Here is a 25,332-nt window from a genome sequence, read left to right as displayed (position 1 = left end):
GCAGATCTCATCTAACTTACTCATTTTGCTCTTAACCCTTTACTACCTTGAACTTTTACTTAGTTCTTCCCTACTATACGTTATGCCTCTGTAAGGCAAACTTCTTGCCCTGCATTTCTTTTGTATCTCCATCCCACATCAGTTCTCAGTCATCTTAGTCAGATCATTGGTCATTTGTATGACCATCCTCTGCACTTATAAATGTCAAGTATCACTCTTACAGAGATAATTCTTTAAAGTTGCCTTAATGGCAACAAAACTCCTACTCAAGGTAACATCAAACAAAGTATTAATCTATAGCAACCCAGATCTAATAATGATACATACATTGAGTCATTGTTGATTGACTCAACACGTATTTCTCACCCAACACACCTTCAAGGTACCAGGCATAGTCCCTGCCTCACAGAATTTATATTCTCTAGATTACATGTTAAAACAAGCTTATTTTGAAGTATTTTCAGCACTATTTACTCCCAAGTGTGTGTTGTACAAGATGGAAAACTAAGAGCCTATTACCAAAATCTAAGGACATAGGACTATTTTTTAACTATATCACTTTTACAGAACTATTAATTTGTGATATTGTAAAAAAAAACACAACACACAAAAAAACAACAGCAACAAAAAACAAAACAACAAAAAAAAACCCAAAATTAAACTTACTCCCTACCAACTCAGTTTTCAGTGTTAATCATTTTATTTGATGACTAGAGGCTCGGTGCAGATTTGTGCATTGGTGGGGTCTCTTGGCCTGGCCTGCACCCTCTCGCAATCTGGGACCCCTTGGAGGATGTCAGAGAGAAGGTTTTAGCCCAATCCCCGCAGGCCAGGCTAAGGGACCCCACTGGTGCATGAATCCATGCACTGGGCCTCTAGTATGCATATAAGATTTTTGGTTAATCTCTTCCCACCCTCCCCCCTTCCCTCTGAGATTCATCAGTCTGTTCCATGTTTTCATGCCTGTGCATGAGCATCTGCCCCGTTGTGGTCATTGTGCATCATAAATACTGGCTGGACAGTCGGTCAGCTGGTCGGCCGGTTGCTTAGGCTTTTATATATAGATATATGTCTTAGTCAGTTTGGCCTGATATAGTAAATTACCATAGCCTGAGCAGCATAAACAACAGGTTTTTATTTCTTATAGTTGGGGATGTTGGAAGTCCAAGATCGGGGTGCTACCATAGTCAGGTGGTGGTGAGGATCCACATCTGGGTTACAGACAGCTAACTTCTCATTCTATCCCCACATGGCACAAAGAGTGAGAGAGCTCCCTAGGGTCTTTAAAAAAAAAAGAAGCATTAATCCTTTTCATGAGGGCTCCACCCTCATGGCTTAATCACCACCCAAGGCACCACCTCCTAATACCATCACATTGGAGATTAGGATTGCAACATATGAATTTTGGAGGGACACAAACATTCAGTTCATAATAATACAGTTGATCAGTTTGACTCAAAATATCAACTATTTATGGTAGATGATTATAAGGTAACCCAAAAGTCCAGCTTTGGTATAAGGGAAGACCTAACACTTAAACCCAGAAGTGATCTTGTCCAATCATTTTGAAAAAGTTGATGGAAATTTGCAAATGCCTCTGTTAGAGACGCTGTTACTAACACTGTGGTCATAGTACCCATACAGGTCATTTCACAAAACAGGTAGAGCCACTGATAGTCACTACAAGATCCCTGTCATCAGTGAGCAAACTATCTCCATTGTTGCTCATTATGGACAAGATGCTCATTATGAAGTCTAGGTCTTTTTTTTTTTAAGAATAGTTTATTGATTTTTAGAAAGAGAGGGAGAGGAAGAGAGAGAAACATCAATGTGAGAGTGTAACATCATCCGGCTGCCTCTTGCATGCCCCCTACTGGGGATTGAGCCTGCAACCTGGGTATGTACCTTGAGCTGGAATCAAACCAGCAATCTTTTGGTGCATGGGACAACACCCAACCAGCCGAGCTTCACCTTCCAGAGCAGTATAATATATTTAACATTGATTGATATACTCTTACAGTGAAGAGTTAAAATTGGAGCACAAAAAGGGCATCCACAAGAACAAGAGAAGTGCCTGATGCCCCTGCAGGTCCTTTTATGCTTACACTTTATGATGAGATTTTTTTTGCAGTTGTTTCTCAGGGCCTCATATTAAAATACAAGATCTATGAGAGGGACATTTTATGTTGTAGTATCTTGGGTTATGATGACTATTGAGATCAAGGCTCTGCCAGGGATTTTGAGGATACTCCCGACAGACTATGTAGCTTACAGATTTTCTACCATAGAATAGGAATATTCATTGGCTTGAAGGAAATGGATTAGAGAGAATGATAGGAGTAAATGATGATTTTGTTTTTTTAAGAAAGTAATGAAAGAAAGATATTTTCAGTCATTTTGATAGAGTACTAGAAATATCATAGCAGTGATCACTACTCCTGATTTCCAAAATAGAAATTGGCAGTGATACCCAGCAGCCTCTGTGGTCAGAGAGGAGGTTCCACTAGTGGATCATAGAGTTCATGAAAAGAAATTTCGAACTTCGATGACATTACTGATTTGTTATTTGGCTCCACTGAAAGCCTTCTATGTGGTGTGAGCAGTATTTGTATGTATTCACATCTGTGAAGCAGGTAACTAGATATATATCTATTTGATTTACTATAAAGAGAAAAGTAACTAAAGCAAAAAAAAAAATTGCTTAGCCACCCTACACATACAGATAGCACGGGAACTAGGGGAAGGAACTATTTATAAGTACAGATCACCAGCCTAATGAGACCAAAACAATCTATATTTATAAAAGCCTAAATGACCATTCGACCATTCAACCGGTAGCAATGATGCGCATTGACCTTCAGGGGGTAGATGTTCAACGCATAGGCATGGAAACATGGAACAGACTGATGAATCTCAGAGGGAAGGAGAGGGGAGAGGGCAGGAAGAAATTAACCAAAGATCATATATGCATACTAGAGGCCCGGTGCTTGTGCACCGGTGGGATCCCTCGCCCTGGCCTGCGGGGATCAGGCCAAAGCCAGCTCTCCAACATTCCCCGAGGGGTCCCAGATTGCAAGAGGGCACAGGCCAGGCCAAGGGACCCCACTGGTGCACGAATCTGTGCACTGGGCCTCTAGTTGGTATATAAGTGTGGATCCAAATGTCATACTCTTGTAGCCCATTAGGGCATTAATCCTGCCAGTCCCATTACTGCACCACAGGGGGACATGATAATGAATGTCTTAATATATGTGGAAATCTTACAGAAACCCCAGGAATCAGGCAATCAGAGAAAGCATAGTAAATTGCCTCTAGGGCACCTGATTCTTGTTGCCTTGCAAGAGTTCAGTGGTGAGACATTCACTTGTCCAGGAGCTCTTTCCTCCCTCTGGCTTATCATGCTCTTAAGTGTCATTTTTATATCAACCACATGAGAAAGTGGAGTGGTTTCCATATTACCTCCTGAGTCACACTATTTCTGTAGACCTATGCCAGACAGGTTTTTCTGGTTGTTATTCATGCACTTCATTCTCCTGAAGCTTGTCTCCCCTTCACTGTACTGGATATGTTTAAGAGGTCATGCCTTAAATGGCCTGCGTTTAGAAGCATGGGAAAATTCTCCAAGCATTTAATTTAGACAATTACACATATATACTAGGAGGCGGAAATTTACATGAGAGGAACAATAAATTTTTCTTCTGCTGCCTTGCCATGGGTAAGGAATCATCCCTTTTCCTTTTGGGGAAGGGAGTTGGTTTTCAAAGGGAGTTGCAGTATTGTTGGAATTCTGACATGGGCCATAGAGAACTTCCTTCAAAGTGACAGAGAGCTGGGCAGAATACAAAGGGAAATGAAATGTTCCTATAGAAACTTGAGACATCAATTCCTCCTCCTCCACCCAGAAATAGATGTATGAAGCACAAATATATTCTTTGACTTTGCCAGAATATACAAGTTGTAAATTGTATTAGCAAAATTAATTCTGTTTAGATACACCTGGAAATTCCATTATTTGAGACCTCTGGGTACATACTGTGCTGATGCAGAAATGCACTATCTGCCTGAGAATCAGTTGGTTTTCTTAACAAAGAAAGCACTTTGGTGAGAGTTTGCACTATTAAGCGCAGGCCCTGGGAACTTGGGAACATAAAGTTTCCAGAGAAAATAATGACATGGAACACACAAGCCCGAGACACCTGTCATGAAGCATGGGTTGTCAGGGCCAAAGGTTCATGATCACATACTTCTTCCTTTTTCTTATCAAAACTGTGGAAGGGCGTTTTAATGTCCCTTCTATTTCTGTTATGAGTGTTATTTATGAGTAATATTTTAAACCTTGTAACCATGTGTCACCCCTGGATTTTGGAGGCACAGATGAACACTGAACACCTAGTTTCTTCCATCATCCTTGCCATCACCTAAAATTAATAACTTCTGCTCCTAAACGATAGTTCTTGTCCTGATATTGAATAGTGCCTGTCATCAAGTAAGAATAATAAAATGATATCAAGCTAATTCTTTCTTAATTTTTTCCTTTAGAAATCTGAAATCAATAACATGAAAAAGAATTGCTGTCCACATAGCGGATAAAAGGGAACACAAAGATTAGATATATATTCCAGGCTGAAAAATGATTTCTTGAATAAAAATTTAATAACATACAAGAACCTGAAACTTTACAAAAATGCAGCATGAGTTCTCCTTTATTTTCATTTTCTTCTGAAAGTTGTTTAGTATTCATTTTTCTATTCAATTTCTCATCTTGCAAAACTTGCTATTATTAAATACTAGAGGCCTGGTGCACAGGCTTGTGCACTGGTTGGGTCCCAAGGTCTGGCCTGCGGGGATTGGGCCGAAACCACCTCTCCCTGAGGGGTCCTAAATTGCAAGAAGGTGCAGGTCAGGTGGAGGGACCCCACTGGGGTACGATCAGGGCCGAGAAGGGATCACGGGAGGGCTCCAGGTCATGTCTGGCCCATCTCTCCCAGTCCCGATCTGTTGGACCCCAGCAGCAAGCTAACCTACCAGTCAGAGCATTTGCCCCCTGGTGGTTAGTGCACATCATAGTGACTGGTTAAATGGTCGAACAAACAGTTGAACTAACTGGCCAGAATGCAGGGCCAAGCTATTAGCATATTAGGCTTTTATTATATAGGATATAAATGACCAAATTCATTCACAAAAGACTTTCTTAAAAATGTATTTACCTTGAACACAGTAATTTAGCTGTAGTAACTCCTGAGCCTTCACTTCGGGGTCATGCAGCCATGACCTCATCTCAGCTCCATCTCTTTCTACTCTCTCTTTTCACCATATTCTTTGTTCATAATGAACTTATTTCAGCTCTTCTATTGCATAAGATTCATAGTTATGTCCAAACCTCCTTCACTTTTACTATTCACTGTGTCTGCATTGCATTCACTTCTTTCTTACTCCCTCAGGCATCCATGAGATCTTGAAACTTTTCTGTCACTTTACAAATATTTCTCTGACCCATATATCTGATTTCTGTTCCTCTTTGAAGTGCTCATACAAGTGCCAGAACTTATTTCAGTCTTAGCACATTTCACTTTATGTTGTGTTCCTCGTTCCCTCTACCCCAGATGATAATCTAACTTCATTAGAGAAAGATGCAAACACAGAACAGGAGTTTAGTTTGATCTTATCCTGCCTTAGTATATTTATAAATATGTAAATACTTTAACCAGTGCTCTTAATATCCAAAATGTTCAACATTATCTGCTAGGCTCTCCATGAACTGGCCTTTCCTTGTCATCTCTTGCAACTCTTCCCCTTCGCTCCTATGTGTCAATCACACTGGCCTTCTTGCTGTGTTTCCAGGAGTTCATGCTACCTTCCACCTGCAAGAAGCTTCTTTCCACTTTCATCGCCAACATTGTTCCCTGACCAGAAGCACGGTCTACTCCTCACGTCCCCATTTCACTGGGAAAAGTTTGATTCATCAGATTTCTGAACTTGACATAGATAAACCCCACATGTGTATACAAAGCTCAGGCTCAGTTAGGTCTTCTAACATTTACAATGCAGTGAACATTTCACTTGTAGCACATTTCATAGCCTAGATCAACTGTTATTTAATTCATTGTATTTGTAATATGCATCTCCCAACTAGACTGTAAGTTCTAAGGGACAGTGACTATGGCTGTTCTCAAGGAACCTTTGCCATAAATCTATCTGGGCTGGTTTGTAGCATGTGTGGGAACAGAGAGTAATTGAGTTAGGAAAATATGCAAGGGTTAGGAAATAATGCAAAACAGGATGCAGGGCCAGGCTATTAAAGATCTGAATTACCATGACAGAGAATTTATATTTTATTCTAGAGACAGTGAAGATTCATCCAATGTATATAAACTGAGATGGTCTAATCTGTGTTTTAAAGACTAAATCTGGCTGCAGGTTATATGTCTAATATGGTAGAGACTGGAAACCAAGAGACTATTATAATAGATTATAAAAAATGACTGCATATATCTCCAATCTCTACATGAACATCCCATTGGCATTGTGACTTTACTGTTCTTTCTATTCCAAGTCTTCAAATTTGAGTTTGACCATGTGAAATCTATAGAATTTACTTTGCAGGGTCTAAAGTTCACAGAGAGGTCATTCAAATTGTCAAGATAATTGTTGCCTTTCCTCAAAATAATCTTCTTCTTCTTCTTCTTCTTCTTCTCCTTCTTCTTCTCCTTCTCCTTCTCCTTCTCCTCCTTCTCCTTCTCCTTCTCCTTCTCCTTCTCCTTCTCCTTCTCCTTCTCCTTCTCCTTCTCCTTCTCCTTCTCCTTCTCCTTCTCCTTCTCCTTCTCCTTCTCCTTCTCCTTCTCCTTCTCCTTCTCCTTCTCCTTCTCCTTCTCCTTCTCCTTCTCCTTCTCCTTCTCCTTCTCCTTCTCCTTCTCCTTCTCCTTCTCCTTCTTCTTCTTCTTCTTCTTCATCTGCATTAAACATGGCCACGTCATTTCCATCTAAGTCTCATTCCTTAGAGCAAGTTCCATGCAGATAATAGGATTTGATGATTGTTTTATTTGCTTAAGAGTTTTAGTGACTTTAAAATTATGTTGACTTTATGAAATTGAATTTAACCCTGGTGTTTATAATACTGTTCATGAGTCTCTTATAAAAGTGCTGATATCAATCAAGGTCTAACACCTGATTGACATATAAACAGAACTTTGGGCATTTTCCTTAAAACACACATATACTCCCTCACACATAGACACACTCACAGGAAGTCTCTGAAGAAAATTACTACCTTAAAATGCTTCTGTATTTCTTTTCAATGGAGCATATAGAACACTTTTGCCCACACATTATAGGATTAATCTTTAAAAGCATCAACTTCTATAAGCAGGTACAAACCCTTGTCTGCCCTCAGGGAGAGACCGGCCAATAAAAGATTATTCTGGAGAAGTAATGCTTGTTAACTTACTCTCTTGCACATACAATTGGGGAAGATGCTTTTTAGAGTATCAAACATGTATTGAATTTAACTCTTTCTCACATGACTAATTTTAGTCATAAACCACCTCTGATACTTTATAAACTCATCACTTAAGACAGCTATGAAATAGTTATGCAAAATCATTAGACTAGAGAATTTTTTCAAGCATTGGCATCTATACCTACTGGCATTTGCCCATGATAATCCCCTATCTTTCCTGAGACATCACTTCCATATCCTAATCTTTATATAAATAGACAAAGAATGCAGTAAGACTAGCCAGCAGCACATAAATTTAAGCAGAAATGGACAAAACTAGGTTTATAGCTGTGAGTATGCAAAACACCAAGTTTATTATTGCATTATTATTTATTAATTATATTATTTTCCATGTGAACAACTGTGAACCTATTTTTGCCCCTCTCTATATTTCCTTCTCAGACATAGATTCCCATGAAAATCAAATCCAAAGGAATGAAGACCTTGTATATATTATACTAGAGGCCCAGTGTATGAATTCATGCACAGGTGAGGTCTGGCCAATCGGGCCAGACAGGGGAAGGGGCAGTGGGGAGTTGGCCAGCCAGCCCCGCCCCCTGGTCGAACTCCTAGTCAAACTCCCAGTCAAGCGGACAATTTGCATATTAGCCTTTTATTATATAGGATATGTTTTTAATCAAATTCATTACTGTCTGCCTTTCAGGACTATGTATAGATTTCATTTTCATATCTATTCACTTTATTTTAAAGATAAAATATATCTGAAACAAGTATTTGAATAACCAGGGGTATTCTCAGTGATAAAAACTTCTGCCTCGTTAATAATCTACAAGGCTCTGTTGTTGCTAAATGCTTATGGATGTCCAGGGAAGCCCTACTCCGGTTCAGGTGAAAACTCATTACCCATCACATAGTCTAATTCTATGAAGTGATAGGTAGGACAGGATAATTGTGTGTTAGTTCCTACCAGTAAATTGTGGGAAAATACAAAAACCAAGCTACACATTTTGGGCAGGTATTATTTCAGAAAACAGCTCATGTCCATTCCCTCTTCCTTCCCCACAAAGATCACTTTTTGAGCACAAGAATGCGATAGTAACCATGTTGTGAAAAAATGTAATCTGGTAAAGAAAGGTCATGACACCTAAGCAAACCAGTGCTTTATCTGTCTTGACATCCAGGAAGAAAGCCACGCAGACCGCTGAGCCTGCTGTGTAGCTTGAAGTGTTAGATATAAGCCAAAGATGATAAGCTATGAGCACCTATAGTAAAAATGTAGGAAAACTACTAGATTAGAATTTTTTCCTCTTGTTTCTATTTTCAGAATGTCCTCCTAACCCTTTAAGAAAGCAGTTCATTTTTGGCACATGAGCCTTTCTTGGGACTTTTCCATTTGTTCAGGTCATGGTAATACAATTGTACTGGGAAGGGGTGGAATTATGCAATCATAGAACTTTTCAAACCTGGCTTTGAACAGTGTCTCTACAAGAGAGTAGTAAGTCAGTGACTTCAGTGAACACATTTTCCTCATCTATTAAAATAAAATAATATTTAAATATTATTAAAATAATGTATAGAAAGTTATTGGCAAGTAGTAGGGGCTCAACTGATAGTAGCTATGGTTATTTAGTTTTTCAACATATACATAATTTCAAGCCACTTTACTTTTCGAAGTTGAAAATTAAATTATATAAAAATGATTTCATACCCACAATAGATTCCCTGAGATAATCAATTGTATCTACCTTTTTAAAAAATTATTGATTTCAGAGATGAAGGAAGAGGGAGAGAAAGATAGAAACATCAATGATGAGAGAGAATCATTGATTGGCTGCCTCCTGCTTTCCCCACACTGGGAATTGAGCCCACAACTCGGGCATATGCTCTGACTGGGAATCAAACTATGACCTCCTAGTTCATAGATTGACACTCAACCATGCCAACTTTGCTTTTATTTACCTTTCAATTGTGAAATAAATCATTTTGTATTCTATTGAAGATTTAATTTATATTTGATTGTTAATTTACCATATTATTCAGTATTTTATTTTTATCTATTACTATTTCAAAGTTAGTGTTTTACAAATCAACGATTTTATACACTTTCAGTGTACATAGTAGTAGTAGTCTTTATAGTACTTTTTTTTGCTGCAGACCTGCTAAAATATTTGAAGGCATTGCTTCTTCAATCATATAGAAAGGTCTTGGGTGGCATTATTCATGTTTATTGGAAAATGAAAAATGCAGTTTGTCACCCTCAGGAAAAATGAGTAGTTTGAATTTTCCAGGAAATTAGCTTGAGCTAAATTATTTTGATATTGCTTGCATCCAATCAACAGCACTGACATATTCCTGCAAATTGATTTTTAGATTTTAAATTTCAAGGGCTACTTAGTTCATTTTATCAAAATGTAATGAATACCTAACATGTGCATGAAGTTCGAAGATTGAAAATGACAACCTCCACCACCACAAAGACTTGGCCCTTCTAAGTCCTGGTGTCCAGTGAAGGGAGCAACGGCAAAGTGTGAATTCCATGATGGGGGTAGCTGTAAAGTTCCTGGAAATGTACATAGTAGAGCTCCATGTTGGAGGGGTGAATTTTGGAGAAAAATTAGAACCAGGTGACATTTTATTGGCTTTTAAAGACTAATAAGGTGTTCCTTAGTTGGATATGGTAGAAGACTATTCCAGATAGAAGGAATAGTGAGAACAAAGGACTCATAATTCATAGCTGTTTACAGAATGGTTCTGGACCTAGTGTAGGGCTTTTACTAGTACAGCATAGGGTGGGATGGAAGTATGGCCAAGGGCAGGCTTCATGTAGAGAGTCATTTTGGAAAACTAAAATATTACCTTCCGTATCACAGTATTCTTATCTTTACTTCATTACATATCATAAGAAGATTTATAATACACACTAGTTGGATTTTTGTGTGTGTGATGTCTTTAAACTTATTTGGACTTTTCTTCAAGTAATATTATTCCTTTGCTTTTCCAATGATTTTAAAGAGTTATTGCCATCTGATACTATATTTCAAATAAGGTAAATATAAATTTTATAAGCCATATTTCAAGAAGGCAATATAAATTGTACAAAAATAATACTTAAGATCTAGAAAACATCATGTAGAAGCATATATGAGCCAACTTGTGAAAGGCTATACATCTAAATAGCATGTGTTTAATAATATCAGGTTATGCATTAAAGAAGTATTCTTTCCACATTAGATATCATACACAGGAGTGTTTGTCTAAGTGTGTGTGTGTATTATAGCCTACTTTATTATAAAAATAATTTGAAGTTGTTTTGTTTAAGTTATATGTGTAAAGCAGAAAAATCTACAGTATTCTAAGTTAAATAAGGAGGCCAGTAGACAGGTGGCTCTAATGCCATGGCAGCCTGTGGAAGCAAACACAAATCCAAGCCTATCAATGAACTAAAGTTATGAAGTACAAACCTAAAGACCTCTAATCATAAACATCCAGCTGGACTCAAAGCTCTATCCATCAATAACTTGCTGACTTTGCTTCCTCCCTTTCTCTATGAAGGTCTCTGCCCAATCACTTCATAAGTTATATGAATGTCTAATTACTTTGTGGTATACCTGAAACTAACATAATATTGCATGTCTACTGTAATTGAAAAATCAAACACAATTTTTTAAACAAAAAGCCTCTCCCGAGTTCCCGTCAGTGGAGCTTCCTAACCACTTCCGGTTTGGCGCTGCCCAATTGCAATCGACAAATGCTCAAATAAACTTAAATTTTTTTTTAGTGCCTCAGTTGATCTTTTTAACAGTTCAGTATTTTTAAAAATATAAACTCCCAGAAAAATGTAAGAGTAAAGAGTACTTTCTGTTTCCTCCATTAGCTGTGAAGAAGAAGGCTGGCTTCATCACTCCAGTTCCAGGAGGCGTGGGACCCATGACGGTGGCCATGCTTCTGAAGAACACACTCCTGGCAGCTAAAAAAGTCATTTACTAGGTCGCATGAAAGAACAAAGCAAGCTGAAGTCATGCTATTTATTTACTTGACAAGGGGGGAAATCCTTTCTATTTTACTACAAAGCTATTTATTTCTACATTGTATTTATTTTTTCATGGATGCAATCACCGTGGATCAGAGGATTCGCACAACTTTATGCATTTCCTGCTAACAGATTTTGAGTTTTAGGGAAAAAACAAACAAAACAATTCCAGTGGAAATATTGGTAACATTTATTTTCTGAATAATATTTGTTCATAATGTTAAAACAATAAAGGGCTCATAATAAATAATATATTTTGACACAATTAAATATCACATGCCATATGTTTCAACAAATGTTTTGTCAGCCAAATGGACACCCATGTAAAATGTAATTCAGGTTTTGCCGTAAGCTTGATCAACTTTTAAATATTTTAGTTCTATATCATATGCTAAAAAAGAACTAAGTTGCTAAAAGAAAGATAAAAAATAAAATATTGATCTTATATATCTCCTAAATGCATCCCATGAGGCATCCTAATAATAAATAATGTTTAATCAAGGAAAGAGAAATATACAAGGAAAAAAAATGCAGTGCTGCTTGGGAAGGTAATGATTATGTGAAATGATAAATGACTACTTGTTATAGTAAAAATGTAATAAGAATGTATTAGGTTTACATGTAATTTCTTTGTTGTTCTAGAAAAATATGTGGACAGTGCCTTCTTTGAGGAATAATAGAAAATCCAAAAGCAAACAAATGCATAAAACAAAACTAAGGTGGTCTTTCCCAACAAAGATCAGGAAAATATGACATGCTATGAGTGAGACCTTCACTAAAGAACAGATTATGTTTTTCCACAAATGCAGAAATCTATTGGTAAAACACAGTGTGCCAAAGTTAAACATTAGAATATGACTAAAAATCTACTGTTTTCTTTCTCACACTTCTACCCTCTTCTCTTATAGCATTTGGTTCTCAAAGTAGATGCCATGCTTCTAACACAATTTAAATTTAGGAAATACATGTGACTCTCAGTTGAAGGTATCTTGAGACTGTACCAATAAGAATTCTTACCCAATGCATGTTTTTAATGATGTGTATACTTATTATTTATGTGAGAATAGACTAGATGTTTATGATTAATAGTATTTTAACTGTATAATAAAAGCAATTTGAATAAGAATACCTGTCTTTTTTCCTTAAGATATCTATACGTTTCTTTGTTCATGAATTTGTTATCTATTTCTTTACAGCATGCTGAGAAATGTACAAGTTTTCTAAGCAGGAAAGTAAAGGTTCTATGGCCCATTCCACAATCAGCCTAGATCATCTTTGTCTGATAACCCTGACAGAAGTTTAAATTCAAAGCTCTCACACAAACACTTCAGAAATGGGCCTTTTTTAATTTTTAAGGCTGCAAATTCTCAAAACAAAATGACCGAAAATGCATGTACACTGAAAAGGTGCAGTCTGTCATGTTGAGCCCATCCTGCTTTCCCCAAGGTGCAGGAGGGGTTATTTTTTAAAGGTTTTTGCCCCTTTGGCTAGGCTAAAATTCAGGAGTGAGCCTTTCCAGAAACTAATTAAACTACTGTAAAAGGATAATTATTCTGATCTTTGTTAAAAATGGTAAGAAATATTTAAGACTTTATAGCAATAGAGGAGATGGAACGCAACTCCCAATACAGCAACGACAGCTAGGGATTTATAGCCAATGAGCAGAAGGAGGGGATCAGTGGATAGAAAATTATTCAGAGGAACTTGATTGGTGTCAAGGGTTGGGGGACTCTTGCTAAACTAGCTTACTACCATTCTTGCTAAAAGACAGGCCAATGAATATGATATTAAGAATTGGGGGATGAGCCCTAACCGGTTTGGCTCAGTGGATAAAGCATCAGCCTGCGGACTCAAGGTTCCCAGGTTCGATTCCAGTCAAGGGCATGTACCTTGGTTTCGGGCACATCCCCAGTAGGGGGTGTGCAGGAGGCAGCTGATCAATGTTTCTCTCTCATCGATGTTTCTAACTTTCTATCCCTCTCCTATCCTCTCTGTAAAAAATCAATAAAATATATTTTTTTAAAAAAAGAATTGGGGGATGAGAAACTTGGTCAGATTTGGGGGGGGTCCATATACTGACTTAGCAAGATTCTTTTCTAAAACTGGGCCAAGCATGCCAAGTCAAGACCTAGTCAAGAAGAGGACCCACAGCAGACTGATTAAAATGTGGTCAAGGAGGCAACCTTTGTCAGCACATAAAGGAGATAAAATTGGTTTGTTGTTATCATGACTTCATTTTTAAATATTTGGAGTCCACAAAAGATAGACATATGATGACTTTGTACAGAAGCTTTGGAAAAGTAAATTGCCTTCTCCAAAAAGTATCTGTGAAAATGACCATACAGAATTAATTGGGATTGAACAATAATACAAAAATATGGAGGCAAGAATGAGCTTTATATATATATATTATAGTCATACTAAAAATGAAAAGTGTGTGTTGGAGAGTGGTGGAAATACAACTGGATACGTATGCAGAAATAGATTAGGGAAAACTTCAATTGAAACTTATCCATGGAAACTGCTGGGAGAGTTTAAGTCCTACCCCTGAACCCTCATAGTCTATGTAGACGTTCATAGCAGTTACCAGTTCCTACTCTTACAACACCCATGTATGTATTTTCCTTGTCTCCCTTTAGTTCCTTGAGGTCAGAATCCACACATGATTTGTCTATTTGTCCCGCATACATCATAACATCCAGCCCAGCACCATGAACGATGCAGACATTCGATATTTCATGAATGAATAAATGAGCGAATGACAACTGGATCCATAAGAATACCATTTCCTGCCAATATCCAGCATCAAATTTTGGTTGAGTTAGTGAAAGAGCAAGAAAAAAAGAAAGGGAAGGAAATAAGAGAAGAAGAGAGAAAAAGGAAGGGGAAAGAAAAGGAAGGGAAATGGAAGGGGAGTGAAGACACTTGCAGAGATGCTTATAACTAGAAGAACAAGATGCATAAATTTAAAAAGGCACAAAGTGGTAGGAGGGGAAAATGGTAGTGGAGTGTTGCAGCTCTTAGCCTACTCCTTTCTCCCTCCAACATGCTCTAATGTGTATCAAGAATGAATAGATAACAATGAAGCCACCTTACAACACCCATCTCACCCATGTTTCAGGATTGGAGAAAGGACTTGCTGAAGAGAGGATTGAAGAAGTGAAGATTGGAGTCTCTCCTACAGAGAGTGTAAGTGGGATCCAGTAGGATCCAGAGGAAGAGAAGCATGTGGATGACTCAGAGCTATGTTCTGATATAAACCTTAAGCTGAAGTGGCAGATGAGTTTCTAAATATTATGTGGCCCAACTCACCAGAATAGGGAAACATCTGGAGAGACACTGATCCATTTCTCTAAGCCCAAATGTGTGTGAAAGCCACAGTTAATATTTAGATTCCAATGATAAAGGTAATTATGTAAAGCTTGATTTGGGGAGATAATTAAGAGAATCCCTCTGAGAGCAGTATGCCCACTCCTACCAGAGGACACAGATGGGGAAATGGAAAGTGCATATGTCTGGAATCAGAGCACAGATTCAAGTCTTAACTCTGGGGCATGGCCTTTGGCAAGTCACTTAATTCTTTTGAGCCTTCATTTCTTATTTGTAATATGAGAGTAAAAACAAGACCTGTTGTTAATTTCTCTATTCACTTAAGACAGATTAACTATATAATGGATGCTGGAATTGTTAGGGCCGGGATTACTAAACAAAGAATTGAAACGTGTGCAAAAAGCTTTAGTAAAATGTAAAGCACTACGGAAGCACCAGTTAATAGTTATTACAAAGATGGTTGGTTGTACTTCCATGCCCCAGTCTTAAAAATAAAGATATCTGACATTACTCCTAGCTTCTTCCTCTAAAAACTGCAATAGGTTGTGGCGGTTCATTGAATCTTTTGTAAATGATTCCTTCTTAAATTCTCACCAGTGGTTCACTAGATGACAATTTGACTTAAAATTCAAATAATATTTTCCTGGGAGAAATATTATCCAGAAATTATCTTAATAAATAGTTGAAAAAAACTCCACAGAACTAGGAAACAAAATGTAGGCACATCTAAAGTGAGCCAGGGACTATATATTCTTTTAACTTTAAATGATGACGCTTGTGGTAAGTGATTGCCCAAGTTATAATGAGTTCAACAAGCTCATTCTTGTGTGCTTTCTAAAGCCAAATTCATGTTTGAATGGTAATAGGGATCCTTTCTGGTAAATTGAATGTGCTGGGTGGACATGATGCAAATGATAACCTATCTTGACTTAAACAGCTTTTTAGGGTATAGAAAATATGAGCAACTGAAATTCCAGAGAGAAAGTCACGGCAACTCTGCAGAACATATTTATAAATTGTTCACAACAATTGGGGCAAGTAAAAGCTTATGAGAAATTCCTTATAGTCACAATATGTACTAACATTAATTGCATGTTTTGGCCTTTTAAACGGCACTTTAATAATCATAACTAGATTAACAGTGAGAAAATTTTGAATGTTGTGTTAAGTTTTAAAATTTATATTCATTGAATGTACCAACCTAAATATTTTAATTTTATTTCAATGGAAATTTTATTATATTGTTGTTGTTGTTATTGTGTTTTCCTGGTCCTCTCTAGTCTACTCATTGGGGCACAAATTTAAGCAATGTAGTTCCCATAACTTAGTAGCCCATTTTATTTATTCAGAAAAATATTAAATGGCAGAATAGCATAATGATAAATGTTATACAATTAAAAATAATTATTTGTGCAGAACTTGTAATAGTAAAACTAGATAGCAAAAACTAAAATGGAATATGAAACCTCTGTTATCACACAAATGAAATTGTTCTCCCCTGCCACTAAATGACAAAATATCTTGATTTGCAATGAAACCCAGTTTGTACTGAAAGGCAGTGCAACTGGCAGGAATATTTCTTTTATTAACAGGTTATGCTGTTTCCTGGTTTGCAAATATCAAAACTCCCTTTATTGGAATCTGGTAGAGGTTGCTAGGAGCATTGGAGCAGGTACAAGTCTCTTTACACCAATGGGGGCTTTCCTGACATCAGATTATTTTTTTATTGTTTCAAGCACTTTTACTTTCCCGATTATGCCCACAGGTAACAGGAAATAAGGGTTTCAAAGGAAAACTTGATCGTGTTGAGAGATAACACAGGTATCCTCACCCAGTGTGTGAGCGCCTTGAGGCTGTAAGTCGCTGCCAGAAGTACATATTTTTTTGATTGGTAACTGCCAGATGACGCTTCATCAAATATAAATGCAAGAAAGACTCCGAGAGCTCCATAAAAGCTTCCACCATCAGGAGGAGAGGAGCAGATACTGTCAACAAGGACAGGCGATGGCTTTCAGTGTTTCAGTGTCAGTCTACCTCTTATTCAATGGTAGGTGATTTCTTCTTCTTTTGTTAACTTGGTGTCAGTGTAAAATGTGAAAAGGATTTGTTTTCTCTGAATTAGGGAGAAGTTGGCTTTTCAGAGTTGTTCTTCATGACAAAGATTAGAGCAAGGAATCGGAATTAATTTAGTTTCTTATGTAATGTATGTTCCTCTCCTAATACAAATTTGAAACCTTGAAATATTTGCTTTGTAAAACTGAAAAGAGGTTAATACATTTTAACTATTATATGACAGCATCCTTGTGATTAAATCAGTATACAAATGTATTCACTTTCTCTTAAATATTAATGTGTCCCTATTTTCTATAATTATAATATAGTCAGTAGACGGGATATGGATGAGAAACTGTCAGGAAGTTGCCCTACTTAGGTGATGGATCTCAAATGTAAATGGATTCAAAATGAAACATAAAGGAAATAAATAGAATAACTTTCAATCTGTTGCTTATAGAAGGGGCTCACCTGCTAAAGATACCTTTCCCCCCTTCATACAGCAATGGCAGCATTAAGTGAAGAGGTGGCCTTGAACTTGACACTCGCAATCACAACCCAACCAAGTAATTGGACAGTTAACAAAACCAAAGGTATTTTCTTTGCATTTTTGTATTTCAAGGGACTTCCTCATTTTTTGAGAGAATTTGGATTGTGGTAAGAGCAACTTTGGAAAATGTTTAATATATATTTTATGATTAGATAATCAACTCAGCATGATGATGTTAAATGGGAGTGACAGGTAAATGTGTCTGAAAAGAATTAGCTTTCTAAAAGGAGGAAGTGAGGAAATTAAAGAAATGTCTCCAGTTACTTCTCCTGAATGTTAGTTTAAACATGCCACATTTTCTGCTTGATTCATGCTTGGTTCCCTGTAACTCACACGTGTCCAGGGGCAATTTGTCACCATTTGGCATTATATTTTGTTCTGTGACTATGAGCTTTGCAGCCAAAGAAATTATGGCTACAAAATGAAATCTTAATTCATGTCCCCTATCTTTAGAAATATTTTTTCCTGTTTCTTTTGAGGGGCTTTTGTTGTTGTTTTCACATAGGCTATATTTTCTAACTCCTCTACCCACTTTTTTTTCTTTCCTATATTATTATTATTATTATTATTATTATTATTATTATTTGAATAGCTTCCCACTGCTGTTGAGCATCAGCATATTTTCAAACCTGTTTGAACTCTTAGAGGTGAACTTGGAAAGCTTGTAACCTGCCAAGACCTGTGTACTGCATGGTTATGATTGTCACACAAATCATATACTGCCCCCTGATGTGGGGATCAGTGATGTGACACAGGACAGAGGAAATGCCATATCATGCTCTCAGAGCCAGGCAAATAAAAAAGATTAAGGCAAATATTTTGTTTCTGAATATGAGGTAGTAATAATTAAGAATTCATTTCACCAATAATTTTAAATTTAAAAATGTATTTGAAATATTTTTGCCGATTTGAGTTTTAAAAAATTTATCTTTATTGTTGAAAGCATTACAGATGTTCCCCCACACCCACCCATTAACTCTCTCCACCCTGCTCCCACACATTTGAACTTGTAAATATCTTTTAATCTGCAAACTAAAGTAAGTGTAGGGCTTAGAATGACTTTTATATCTCCTTGTCTTCTGAGCTTTTGAACAGAAAGGGAAGGAAATATGTTTAGTAGAAAATAATACTGCAGAAAAGTAAAATATGGCTTCTCTCCATGACTGAGTTCATAACATTATACCCAGACCACTATTTTCTTTCTTAATAGGGAACTGCAAGTAAAATTCTCCAAGTTACAGGTAATAACAATGGAAAATGAATATATCTCTATCATTTTCCCTTGCTTTCTTGATGGAGAACTTTAGTTTTTCCTTGCTTTTTACTTGACTTAAAAACCTGACTCCAGATTTTTATAGGAATGATGAATCTCTCTAGTATACCCTTTTTTTGGCAATGTCTTCTCTCAGGTCTCACATTTTCTAGCAAATCTTGATTCAGGCCCTAGTCTTGAAGTAGGAAGAACCTAGTCCAGTTTATAATGCAAAATTCTCACTGCTTCAGAATTAATTATTAAAATGAGAAAATAGATCCATGACTCCACATGAATGCGAATCTTAAGATAATATTGTGTGTTCTCAACCAAAAGGAAGTTCTACAGGAAGGGATCTTGTTGGTGTCTTAGTACTTAAAAATTTAGTATTTTCATTATCAAAAAAAGTCTGCCTTTTTAGATCTGAACAAATAAATAGGAGTGTCTTAAACTGCCTGGCAAGACAAATATTGTGTAACATAACTAAAGATGCGGAGATATTCATGACATATTTATTCATAACAATGACAAACTAAAATGCCACTAAATCTACTGGAGAAAAATTTAAGAATCAGCAATGAAAGTATAGCAAAGAGGACTCAGTTATACAGTTTTACCACTGCGCTTCCCACTTCATATACCCCAGGGATTATATAGGCGTATGTCCTGAGCACATCAGGAATGAAGAGTAAGTGTCCTGAAGGAGATACATTTTGCCACATCACAGCTTCCGCCAGAGGGCTTCCCATAAAGAAGCTTCCGGACATGTGGCCACAAAAGTTCTGTCAAGTGTGGTCACTTGCACAGTATAAGAGTTAGAAATCAAAACCCAGGTTTTTAAGTTCTAACTCCAAGGCTTTCCCCACTATTTCGTAGTGTCTCTTAAGTGAATAAAATTTCTAAATGATATTTCAAAGTATTATCTTAACTATGTTAAGCCTGGGCCGTACGTTGTTTCTGGCTTCTTGTGTAGGTCATAACCATACTTCTTCTCAAATCAGTTAGGGAAAATATTCCCTTTTCAGTTAGCCACTCATGGCAGTCCACATAAGAGGGAGTGCTCACCTGATGCTCCTCTGGGAAAAGAGAAATCAAGTTTATTATCTCACAGTTATAAGCCCAAATCTTTCTAAGCACTGACTTCTTAGGTGTAAAGGAGAGAATGAGAAAATTGTGTGAGACCTTTCATACTTAACTAGCATTCAGGCACACATTTGGGAAGCCTCGCTCTGGAAAGCTGCTAAAACTAGATTTGATGCTGCCACCTTTTGGCAAACTTGTGTCTATCCTTATTATGTGGCTTCTAAAGAATGAAATTCACCTCCATCCCCTAATTAATGAATGATATGTCTAGGTCAGTGGTCGGCAAACTGTGGCTCGCGAGCCACATGCGGCTCTTTGGCCCCCTGAGTGTGGCCACGAAGTTTCAATCGCACTGTACGTGCGCCGCCTGAGCGTGGTATTTTGTGGAAGAGCCACACTCAAGGGGCCGCAGTTTGCCGACCACTGACTCTAGGTGATATTAACCTAAGTTTTGTGACTATAACCTGCCAAGGGAACCGATCAATAGTTTAGTGGACAGAGCACCCAAAGAATATTAAAATTAAAGGTCTCTTTAACACGTTATAAAACGACTATAAAAATATGACCTACTTCATCTGTTAATATTGTTTCTCCTTCTTCCTATCCGAAGGCACAGAAGGACCCATAGCCTTGAAGTTCTCACACCCTTGCCTGGAACACCATGATAGTTACTGCATCAATGGTGTTTGTGCCTTCCATCATGAGCTGAAGAAAGCCATCTGCAGGTAATTTGCAAAGAACTGCCCAAGTCCTGGACACAGGAGGAGGAGAATTTATGCCTCTGGTGCTTCACACAGTACATTTCCCACACCTCTATCTTATGGGGCTCAAAGAGTACATGATCTGATCGTGACTCACCAATCCTCTTTGTAGTAGGATATCTAAGGAGTCTGTTTCTAAGCTACCTAATCCTCATTACTCAAAAATATGGTTCCCAGATTAGCAGCATCTGTGAACCTGGGAGCTTGTTAGGAATGCAGAAACTTATGCTCCACCTCAAAACTATTGAATCCATATCAGCATTTTAGCATCATGCAAATGTGATCAGGATGAAATGAAATAGGATATGGTAAAAACACTTGGAGAAAAGAGAGTTCTAGAGCAACTAAAATACTATTTTGATGATCATTGATTTGCTCAGCATCTTCCTAGAGAAAATAATTTTCTAGATCAAGGCATAAAGCACACGTACTATCTTCACTTCGTCAATGAGAAAAGGTACATTGATATGCGGTCTTAATGAAATGATTATTGTAAAATACATAGCTTCTTCAGTACTTGTGACAGATTGGCTTTCATTTGGTATTTGCATCTTCATTCTTTGTAACTGGTATTTTCTTTGTATTTCTGTCATTGTGAATCTTAAAATTATTCATTCTTTTCTTTTTGTAAAGGTGTTTTACTGGTTATACTGGAGAAAGGTGTGAACATTTGACCTTAACTTCATATGCTGTAAATTCTTATGAAAAATACATTGCAATTTGGATTGGCGTCGGAGTATTATTAAGTGGTTTTCTTGCTATTTTTTACTGCTACATAAGAACGAGGTATGGAAAAAAACACAAAATATGAAGTCAGTGGGTACTCGTTCATTTGAACAATAGTTATTGAGCCCCTACAATGTACTAGGAATTGGCATGTTTAATTTTTTTAGTGAAAATATGGCTGCAAATCTGGCAAGTTCCTACATATTTGTTTTGATACCTTTCCTCATAAACCCAGATTAGCAGTAAAAATTTACCTGCAATTGCAATAGTATAGCTCCAATTTACAACTTCCCTCCATGCTTGCTTCTGTCTGCCTACATCAAAGTTACAAATGAAGAGGCCAGCAAGCCCCACAAGGGTAGTGAAAAGTGTGTCTTTTTCAAAATTATATATTCAGTGCCAAATACGGTGCCTGGCACACAATAGACACTCTGTATATATTTGTTGAATGAAGAAATCAAGAAATGAATATTAAATGAATAAAAAGTGTGGCAAACATGGGCCATTTACTTCCAAACAATCAACTGAAGGTATATTCAGAAGATATTATCTACTGCTAGAAGCTTAAGAAGATAAGCTGGATCCACTAAATATAAGTTACTTGTGTATTAATTCTTATTTCTAGTGTATCCACACTGGTAATTTTTTTTTCTTAAATTCATGTAGCTAGGGAAACTCAAGAAATAATGTGAGCTAAATTAAAGAAAAAAGTATAAAAACATTTCCCTGGCATACTCTAGTAACTTAGTTTTCATTTTAAAAATGATCAAGACTGACTATCAAAATAAGAAAAATTTTGGTTGCTTAATAATTGCATCTTAGAAAAAATAAAATGTTATATCAATTGTAGAACAATTCAAATAAAATACGTTATATCAACTGATTTATTATGCCAATTGCCTAAGGAACCAAAAAGGGGGGGAAAAAAGAAAGTAGACCTTTTAATGTTAATAATACTGCTGTCTGAGGTCAGGTTTCCTAGAAGCAGAACACAAAATGGGGATTCCTGTGCAAGTGATTGGTCAAGGGATGCCCTAAAGTAGGACCTATAAGGCAGTAAGGAAAGCTAGAGCAGAGAAAGAAGGTAGGCAAAGATGTAATATTAGCTAAAGCCGAGTCTCAGCCTGACTCCACAAGATGATCTCCAATGTGAAGGGCATTATAGACCTATCCCCAGAAGGTGAGGGATCTTGGTTTTAGTACCCTGTGTCATCAGCATGGGTAGTGAGCACAGACCAGGAGTCTCCCAGGAATTCAGGCAAAGTTCTCTGTGGGCCCAGGGGATCCTCTGGAGAAGAGTACTGTTCTGGGTCTGTTAACGCCCATAGCTGCCGGGGATGGATCTACCAATGGGTAAAAGGGATCGGGGTGGGGCACCAGCCACAATGGCTACCCCAGAACATTTATATAATCTGCAATAAGGTATACTAACAGCATTCACATTCTTATGGAAATCAATACTCTGTTTTAGGTGTCTAAAACTGAAATCACCTTATAAGGTCTGTTCCAGAGGAAGACCACTGTGAGGCCTGTGTAAGAAATTTTCATGAGGCATTTGTAAAGGTCAGGGGACCCCACATTGACCTCTTCAAATGAAACAACTAAACTTCCCAAGCTGACTAGACTTGAACGTGATGGAAGTTGGGATCATGATGAAATGAGAGAATACATTTCAACAGAAATCGCTAGACTTTGTCATTGTTGGGATACCAAGAGAGCCAATGGAGCAAGCTTACAGTGACAGAAGTCAAGTTCATAGTACTACTCTGGGTCTGTTGCTGTTGTTGTGTGGATATTGTTCTTACTGCAGAGAGTCTGAGTGCCATGCATCTGACCGTGTCAGATGTGAGTTTTCATGAGAAGGATTATCAACCTTGCAATAAGTCAAAGCAATACCAAGCTTGGGATCTTCATGGACTAGCTACCAGTATTTTGGATCACTGCTCAATGGACCTAATCCCAAACATGCTGCTTTCATAAGGTCTAAAAGAATGTGATGTCAACTATTAGGATAAGATCAGTGCTGTGGCACCTTCAGTGATCCAAACATGTGCCTGGAGTCTAAGCCAGAGACAAGAAAATGGAAGGTCCAAGGCAAAATACATTATACCCAGCTTGTGAGAACATTTTGGAGCTGTTATCTGTGAAATATGGAATAAGCTAGAGTTTCTGATGACTGGAAACTACTGGATATCAAGCCCTGAGTAGACAAAACATCTCTTTTTCTGCATGGATTATAACATGGTGTGTTGGACTCACTGGTATCCCAATACTTATGTTTAGCACTTCCTCGTATTGTTAGTGGAATTACCTGGTGACTATTCATTTGGACTGAAATTCTAGAATTCTACTAATACATGAAATTCTACAACTGATCCTGAAAGAAAAACTAAAGAGTTGGACACAGGAATTTTTTCATCAACCAAAAGCATATGGGAAATTTATTAACCACATCTGAGTACTTGATAGCAGATTTGCACATAGAGTGAGAAAATACAATAGTTATTCTAGAAATAGCTATTTGGGAATTAGGGTCCTTCCTCTTTAGTCATATATTTTTTTCATGTAATTAGAATAATTTTGGGCAGGACCACTGATATTGTTGGGCTTTAATTTCATTTTCTACAGAGCCCTTCTACCTCTAAAATTTGACCAGGGGAGAAGAAAGCAATTTTTCCACAACTGAAAAATTGGGATATTCTCAACCATACCTCAAATCCAAAACACACCACCGTCTATCATCTTAGGTGTATGTTTTATTGTTTGTTTTGTAAAATAATAATTTTGTTTAAAATTTTGTTTTTAAGTGAAGCAAAACATATAATTTAAAAACAATGTCTATAACTTTTCTTTTAAATTCAATCTATAACTCTTGACTTTTTTTCCATTGTAATTTTAATAAGCAAAAACATTTTGATCATGAAATGGGCTAAAAGAGGATCAATCATGAATATTCTTACCATGATTGCCTAGTAACAAGCCTTTCTCTTATATTGTTATGACTTTTCATTCACTATAAAAACTTTACATTCTGCTTTCCTTTGAGTAGAAGGTATTTCATTTGCTTTGTTTTGCCTTCCTAAGGAATTTAAGGCAGGTCAATAGCGTGTCAGCACTTTCTGATTGTCCTCACAAAGTATGTAGAGGTTACATCATACCAAGGAGTGGGGAGGTGAAGGTTCCTCCCAGTGACTCCAGGGACCACACCTAGAAAGCTATGCTCTCCCTGAGCATTTCAAAGACGTGTTAAAAAGCTGGGGAGAGTCCAGGAAGAAACAATAAAGCTTAATTAAGGACTGCCTCCTGATGAAAGAGGAATTAATGCTGGAGTCTGGAGAGGTTATAACCTAAAAAGTTAAACATATTCGCTGTCTATAAATATTTCTAAATTATAAACACAATATAATTGACATTAAACAACATCAAACAAAAATTAAAATGTCCAGATTGCCAAACTGAAAAGTACACCAAAACAAAAAAAACAATAGAGATTCCAATTTTTTCACCTGCGGAACAGTATGCATTAACAGCATAAAATCCACCCGGTGAGACTATAGAAAGTTAGAGTGTGACTCATAAGAAGCCACCTGTTTATGTTCTGTCCTACACATGATCTTGTGACCCCATAACCCCACGAGTTAAATTTGCAGGAAGGAACCTCTGGCATTCCTATGGAGCTAGAGCTGCCAATATTTATGTATGGAATCAGGACTTAAATAAAAAAAGTGAAGAAATACAAGATGTTCTGCAAATATTTCACTTTTTATTTTTCCCATGTGCAATAAAGCCCTGAAAGAAGTCTACCGGCGAGTCCCTTGCATCCAAACTACATTTCCTCTATCCATCTATGGATCATTAGGTGGGTGGCTCCTTTAGGAAAGAAACGGAATATGTTCTGGCATTTTTTTTTTTTACTAAATTAAACTTGCCAAGGGGTTCATCAATGTCTTTCATTCCCATTTTGTCTTCTTCCTGGGTTTACCCTTCAATTCTTTGAGAGTACATGCTGGGACTTCAATATTCATGAGTTAGCATTTTGAAGCATGATGGTGTTATCGGTAGAAGTGGAGTTCTTGGTGTGCCAAGAGGAAA

The 25,332-nt window shown here is 37.2% G+C and overlaps 2 protein-coding genes across 5 annotated transcripts in view; both read left to right on the top strand.

The window, feature by feature from the left end:
• Nucleotides 1–12,612, top strand: part of MTHFD2L (methylenetetrahydrofolate dehydrogenase (NADP+ dependent) 2-like) — a 101,205-nt gene extending 88,593 nt beyond the window's left edge. The window contains exon 8 of the mRNA XM_015560211.1: nt 11,331–12,612. Coding sequence (XP_015415697.1) covers nt 11,331–11,443 — 113 coding nt within the window. The 3' untranslated portion in view covers nt 11,444–12,612. The remainder of the gene's footprint in view (nt 1–11,330) is intronic.
• A 4,165-nt stretch (nt 12,613–16,777) lies between these two features.
• Nucleotides 16,778–24,279, top strand: EPGN (epithelial mitogen). Of its 4 annotated transcripts, none has more exons than XM_006758011.2 (5): nt 16,778–16,863; nt 17,372–17,461; nt 20,364–20,478; nt 21,148–21,300; nt 22,712–24,279. In XM_006758011.2, the coding sequence occupies exons 1-5, from the start codon at nt 16,821–16,823 to the stop codon at nt 22,764–22,766; spliced, it is 456 nt and encodes a 151-aa protein (XP_006758074.1). In that variant the 5' UTR covers nt 16,778–16,820; the 3' UTR covers nt 22,767–24,279. The 4 variants fall into 4 exon arrangements, with proteins under 4 accessions (XP_006758074.1, XP_015415695.1, XP_015415696.1 ...); XM_015560208.1 differs by having other exon boundaries at nt 16,779–16,863; nt 17,329–17,461; XM_015560209.1 differs by lacking the exon at nt 17,372–17,461.
• Nucleotides 24,280–25,332: the final 1,053 nt, after the last annotated feature.

The sequence above is a fragment of the Myotis davidii genome, unplaced genomic scaffold, assembly GCF_000327345.1.
Source record: "Myotis davidii unplaced genomic scaffold, ASM32734v1 scaffold2675, whole genome shotgun sequence".
Lineage (NCBI taxonomy): Eukaryota > Metazoa > Chordata > Mammalia > Chiroptera > Vespertilionidae > Myotis > Myotis davidii.
Note: the sequence above shows the minus strand (reverse complement) of the source record. Positions and strands in the feature narration are given on the sequence as shown.

Excerpts from the sequence above, each read along its gene's own strand:
- EPGN (XM_006758011.2), top strand. The coding sequence starts at position 16,821 with ATGGCTTTCAGTGTTTCAGTGTCAGTCTACCTCTTATTCAATG. Across the intron at positions 17,462-20,363 it reads GACAGTTAACAAAACCAAAG|GCACAGAAGGACCCATAGCC; the intron begins GTATTTTCTTTG and ends TCCTATCCGAAG. Across the intron at positions 21,301-22,711 it reads TACTGCTACATAAGAACGAG|GTGTCTAAAACTGAAATCAC; the intron begins GTATGGAAAAAA and ends ACTCTGTTTTAG.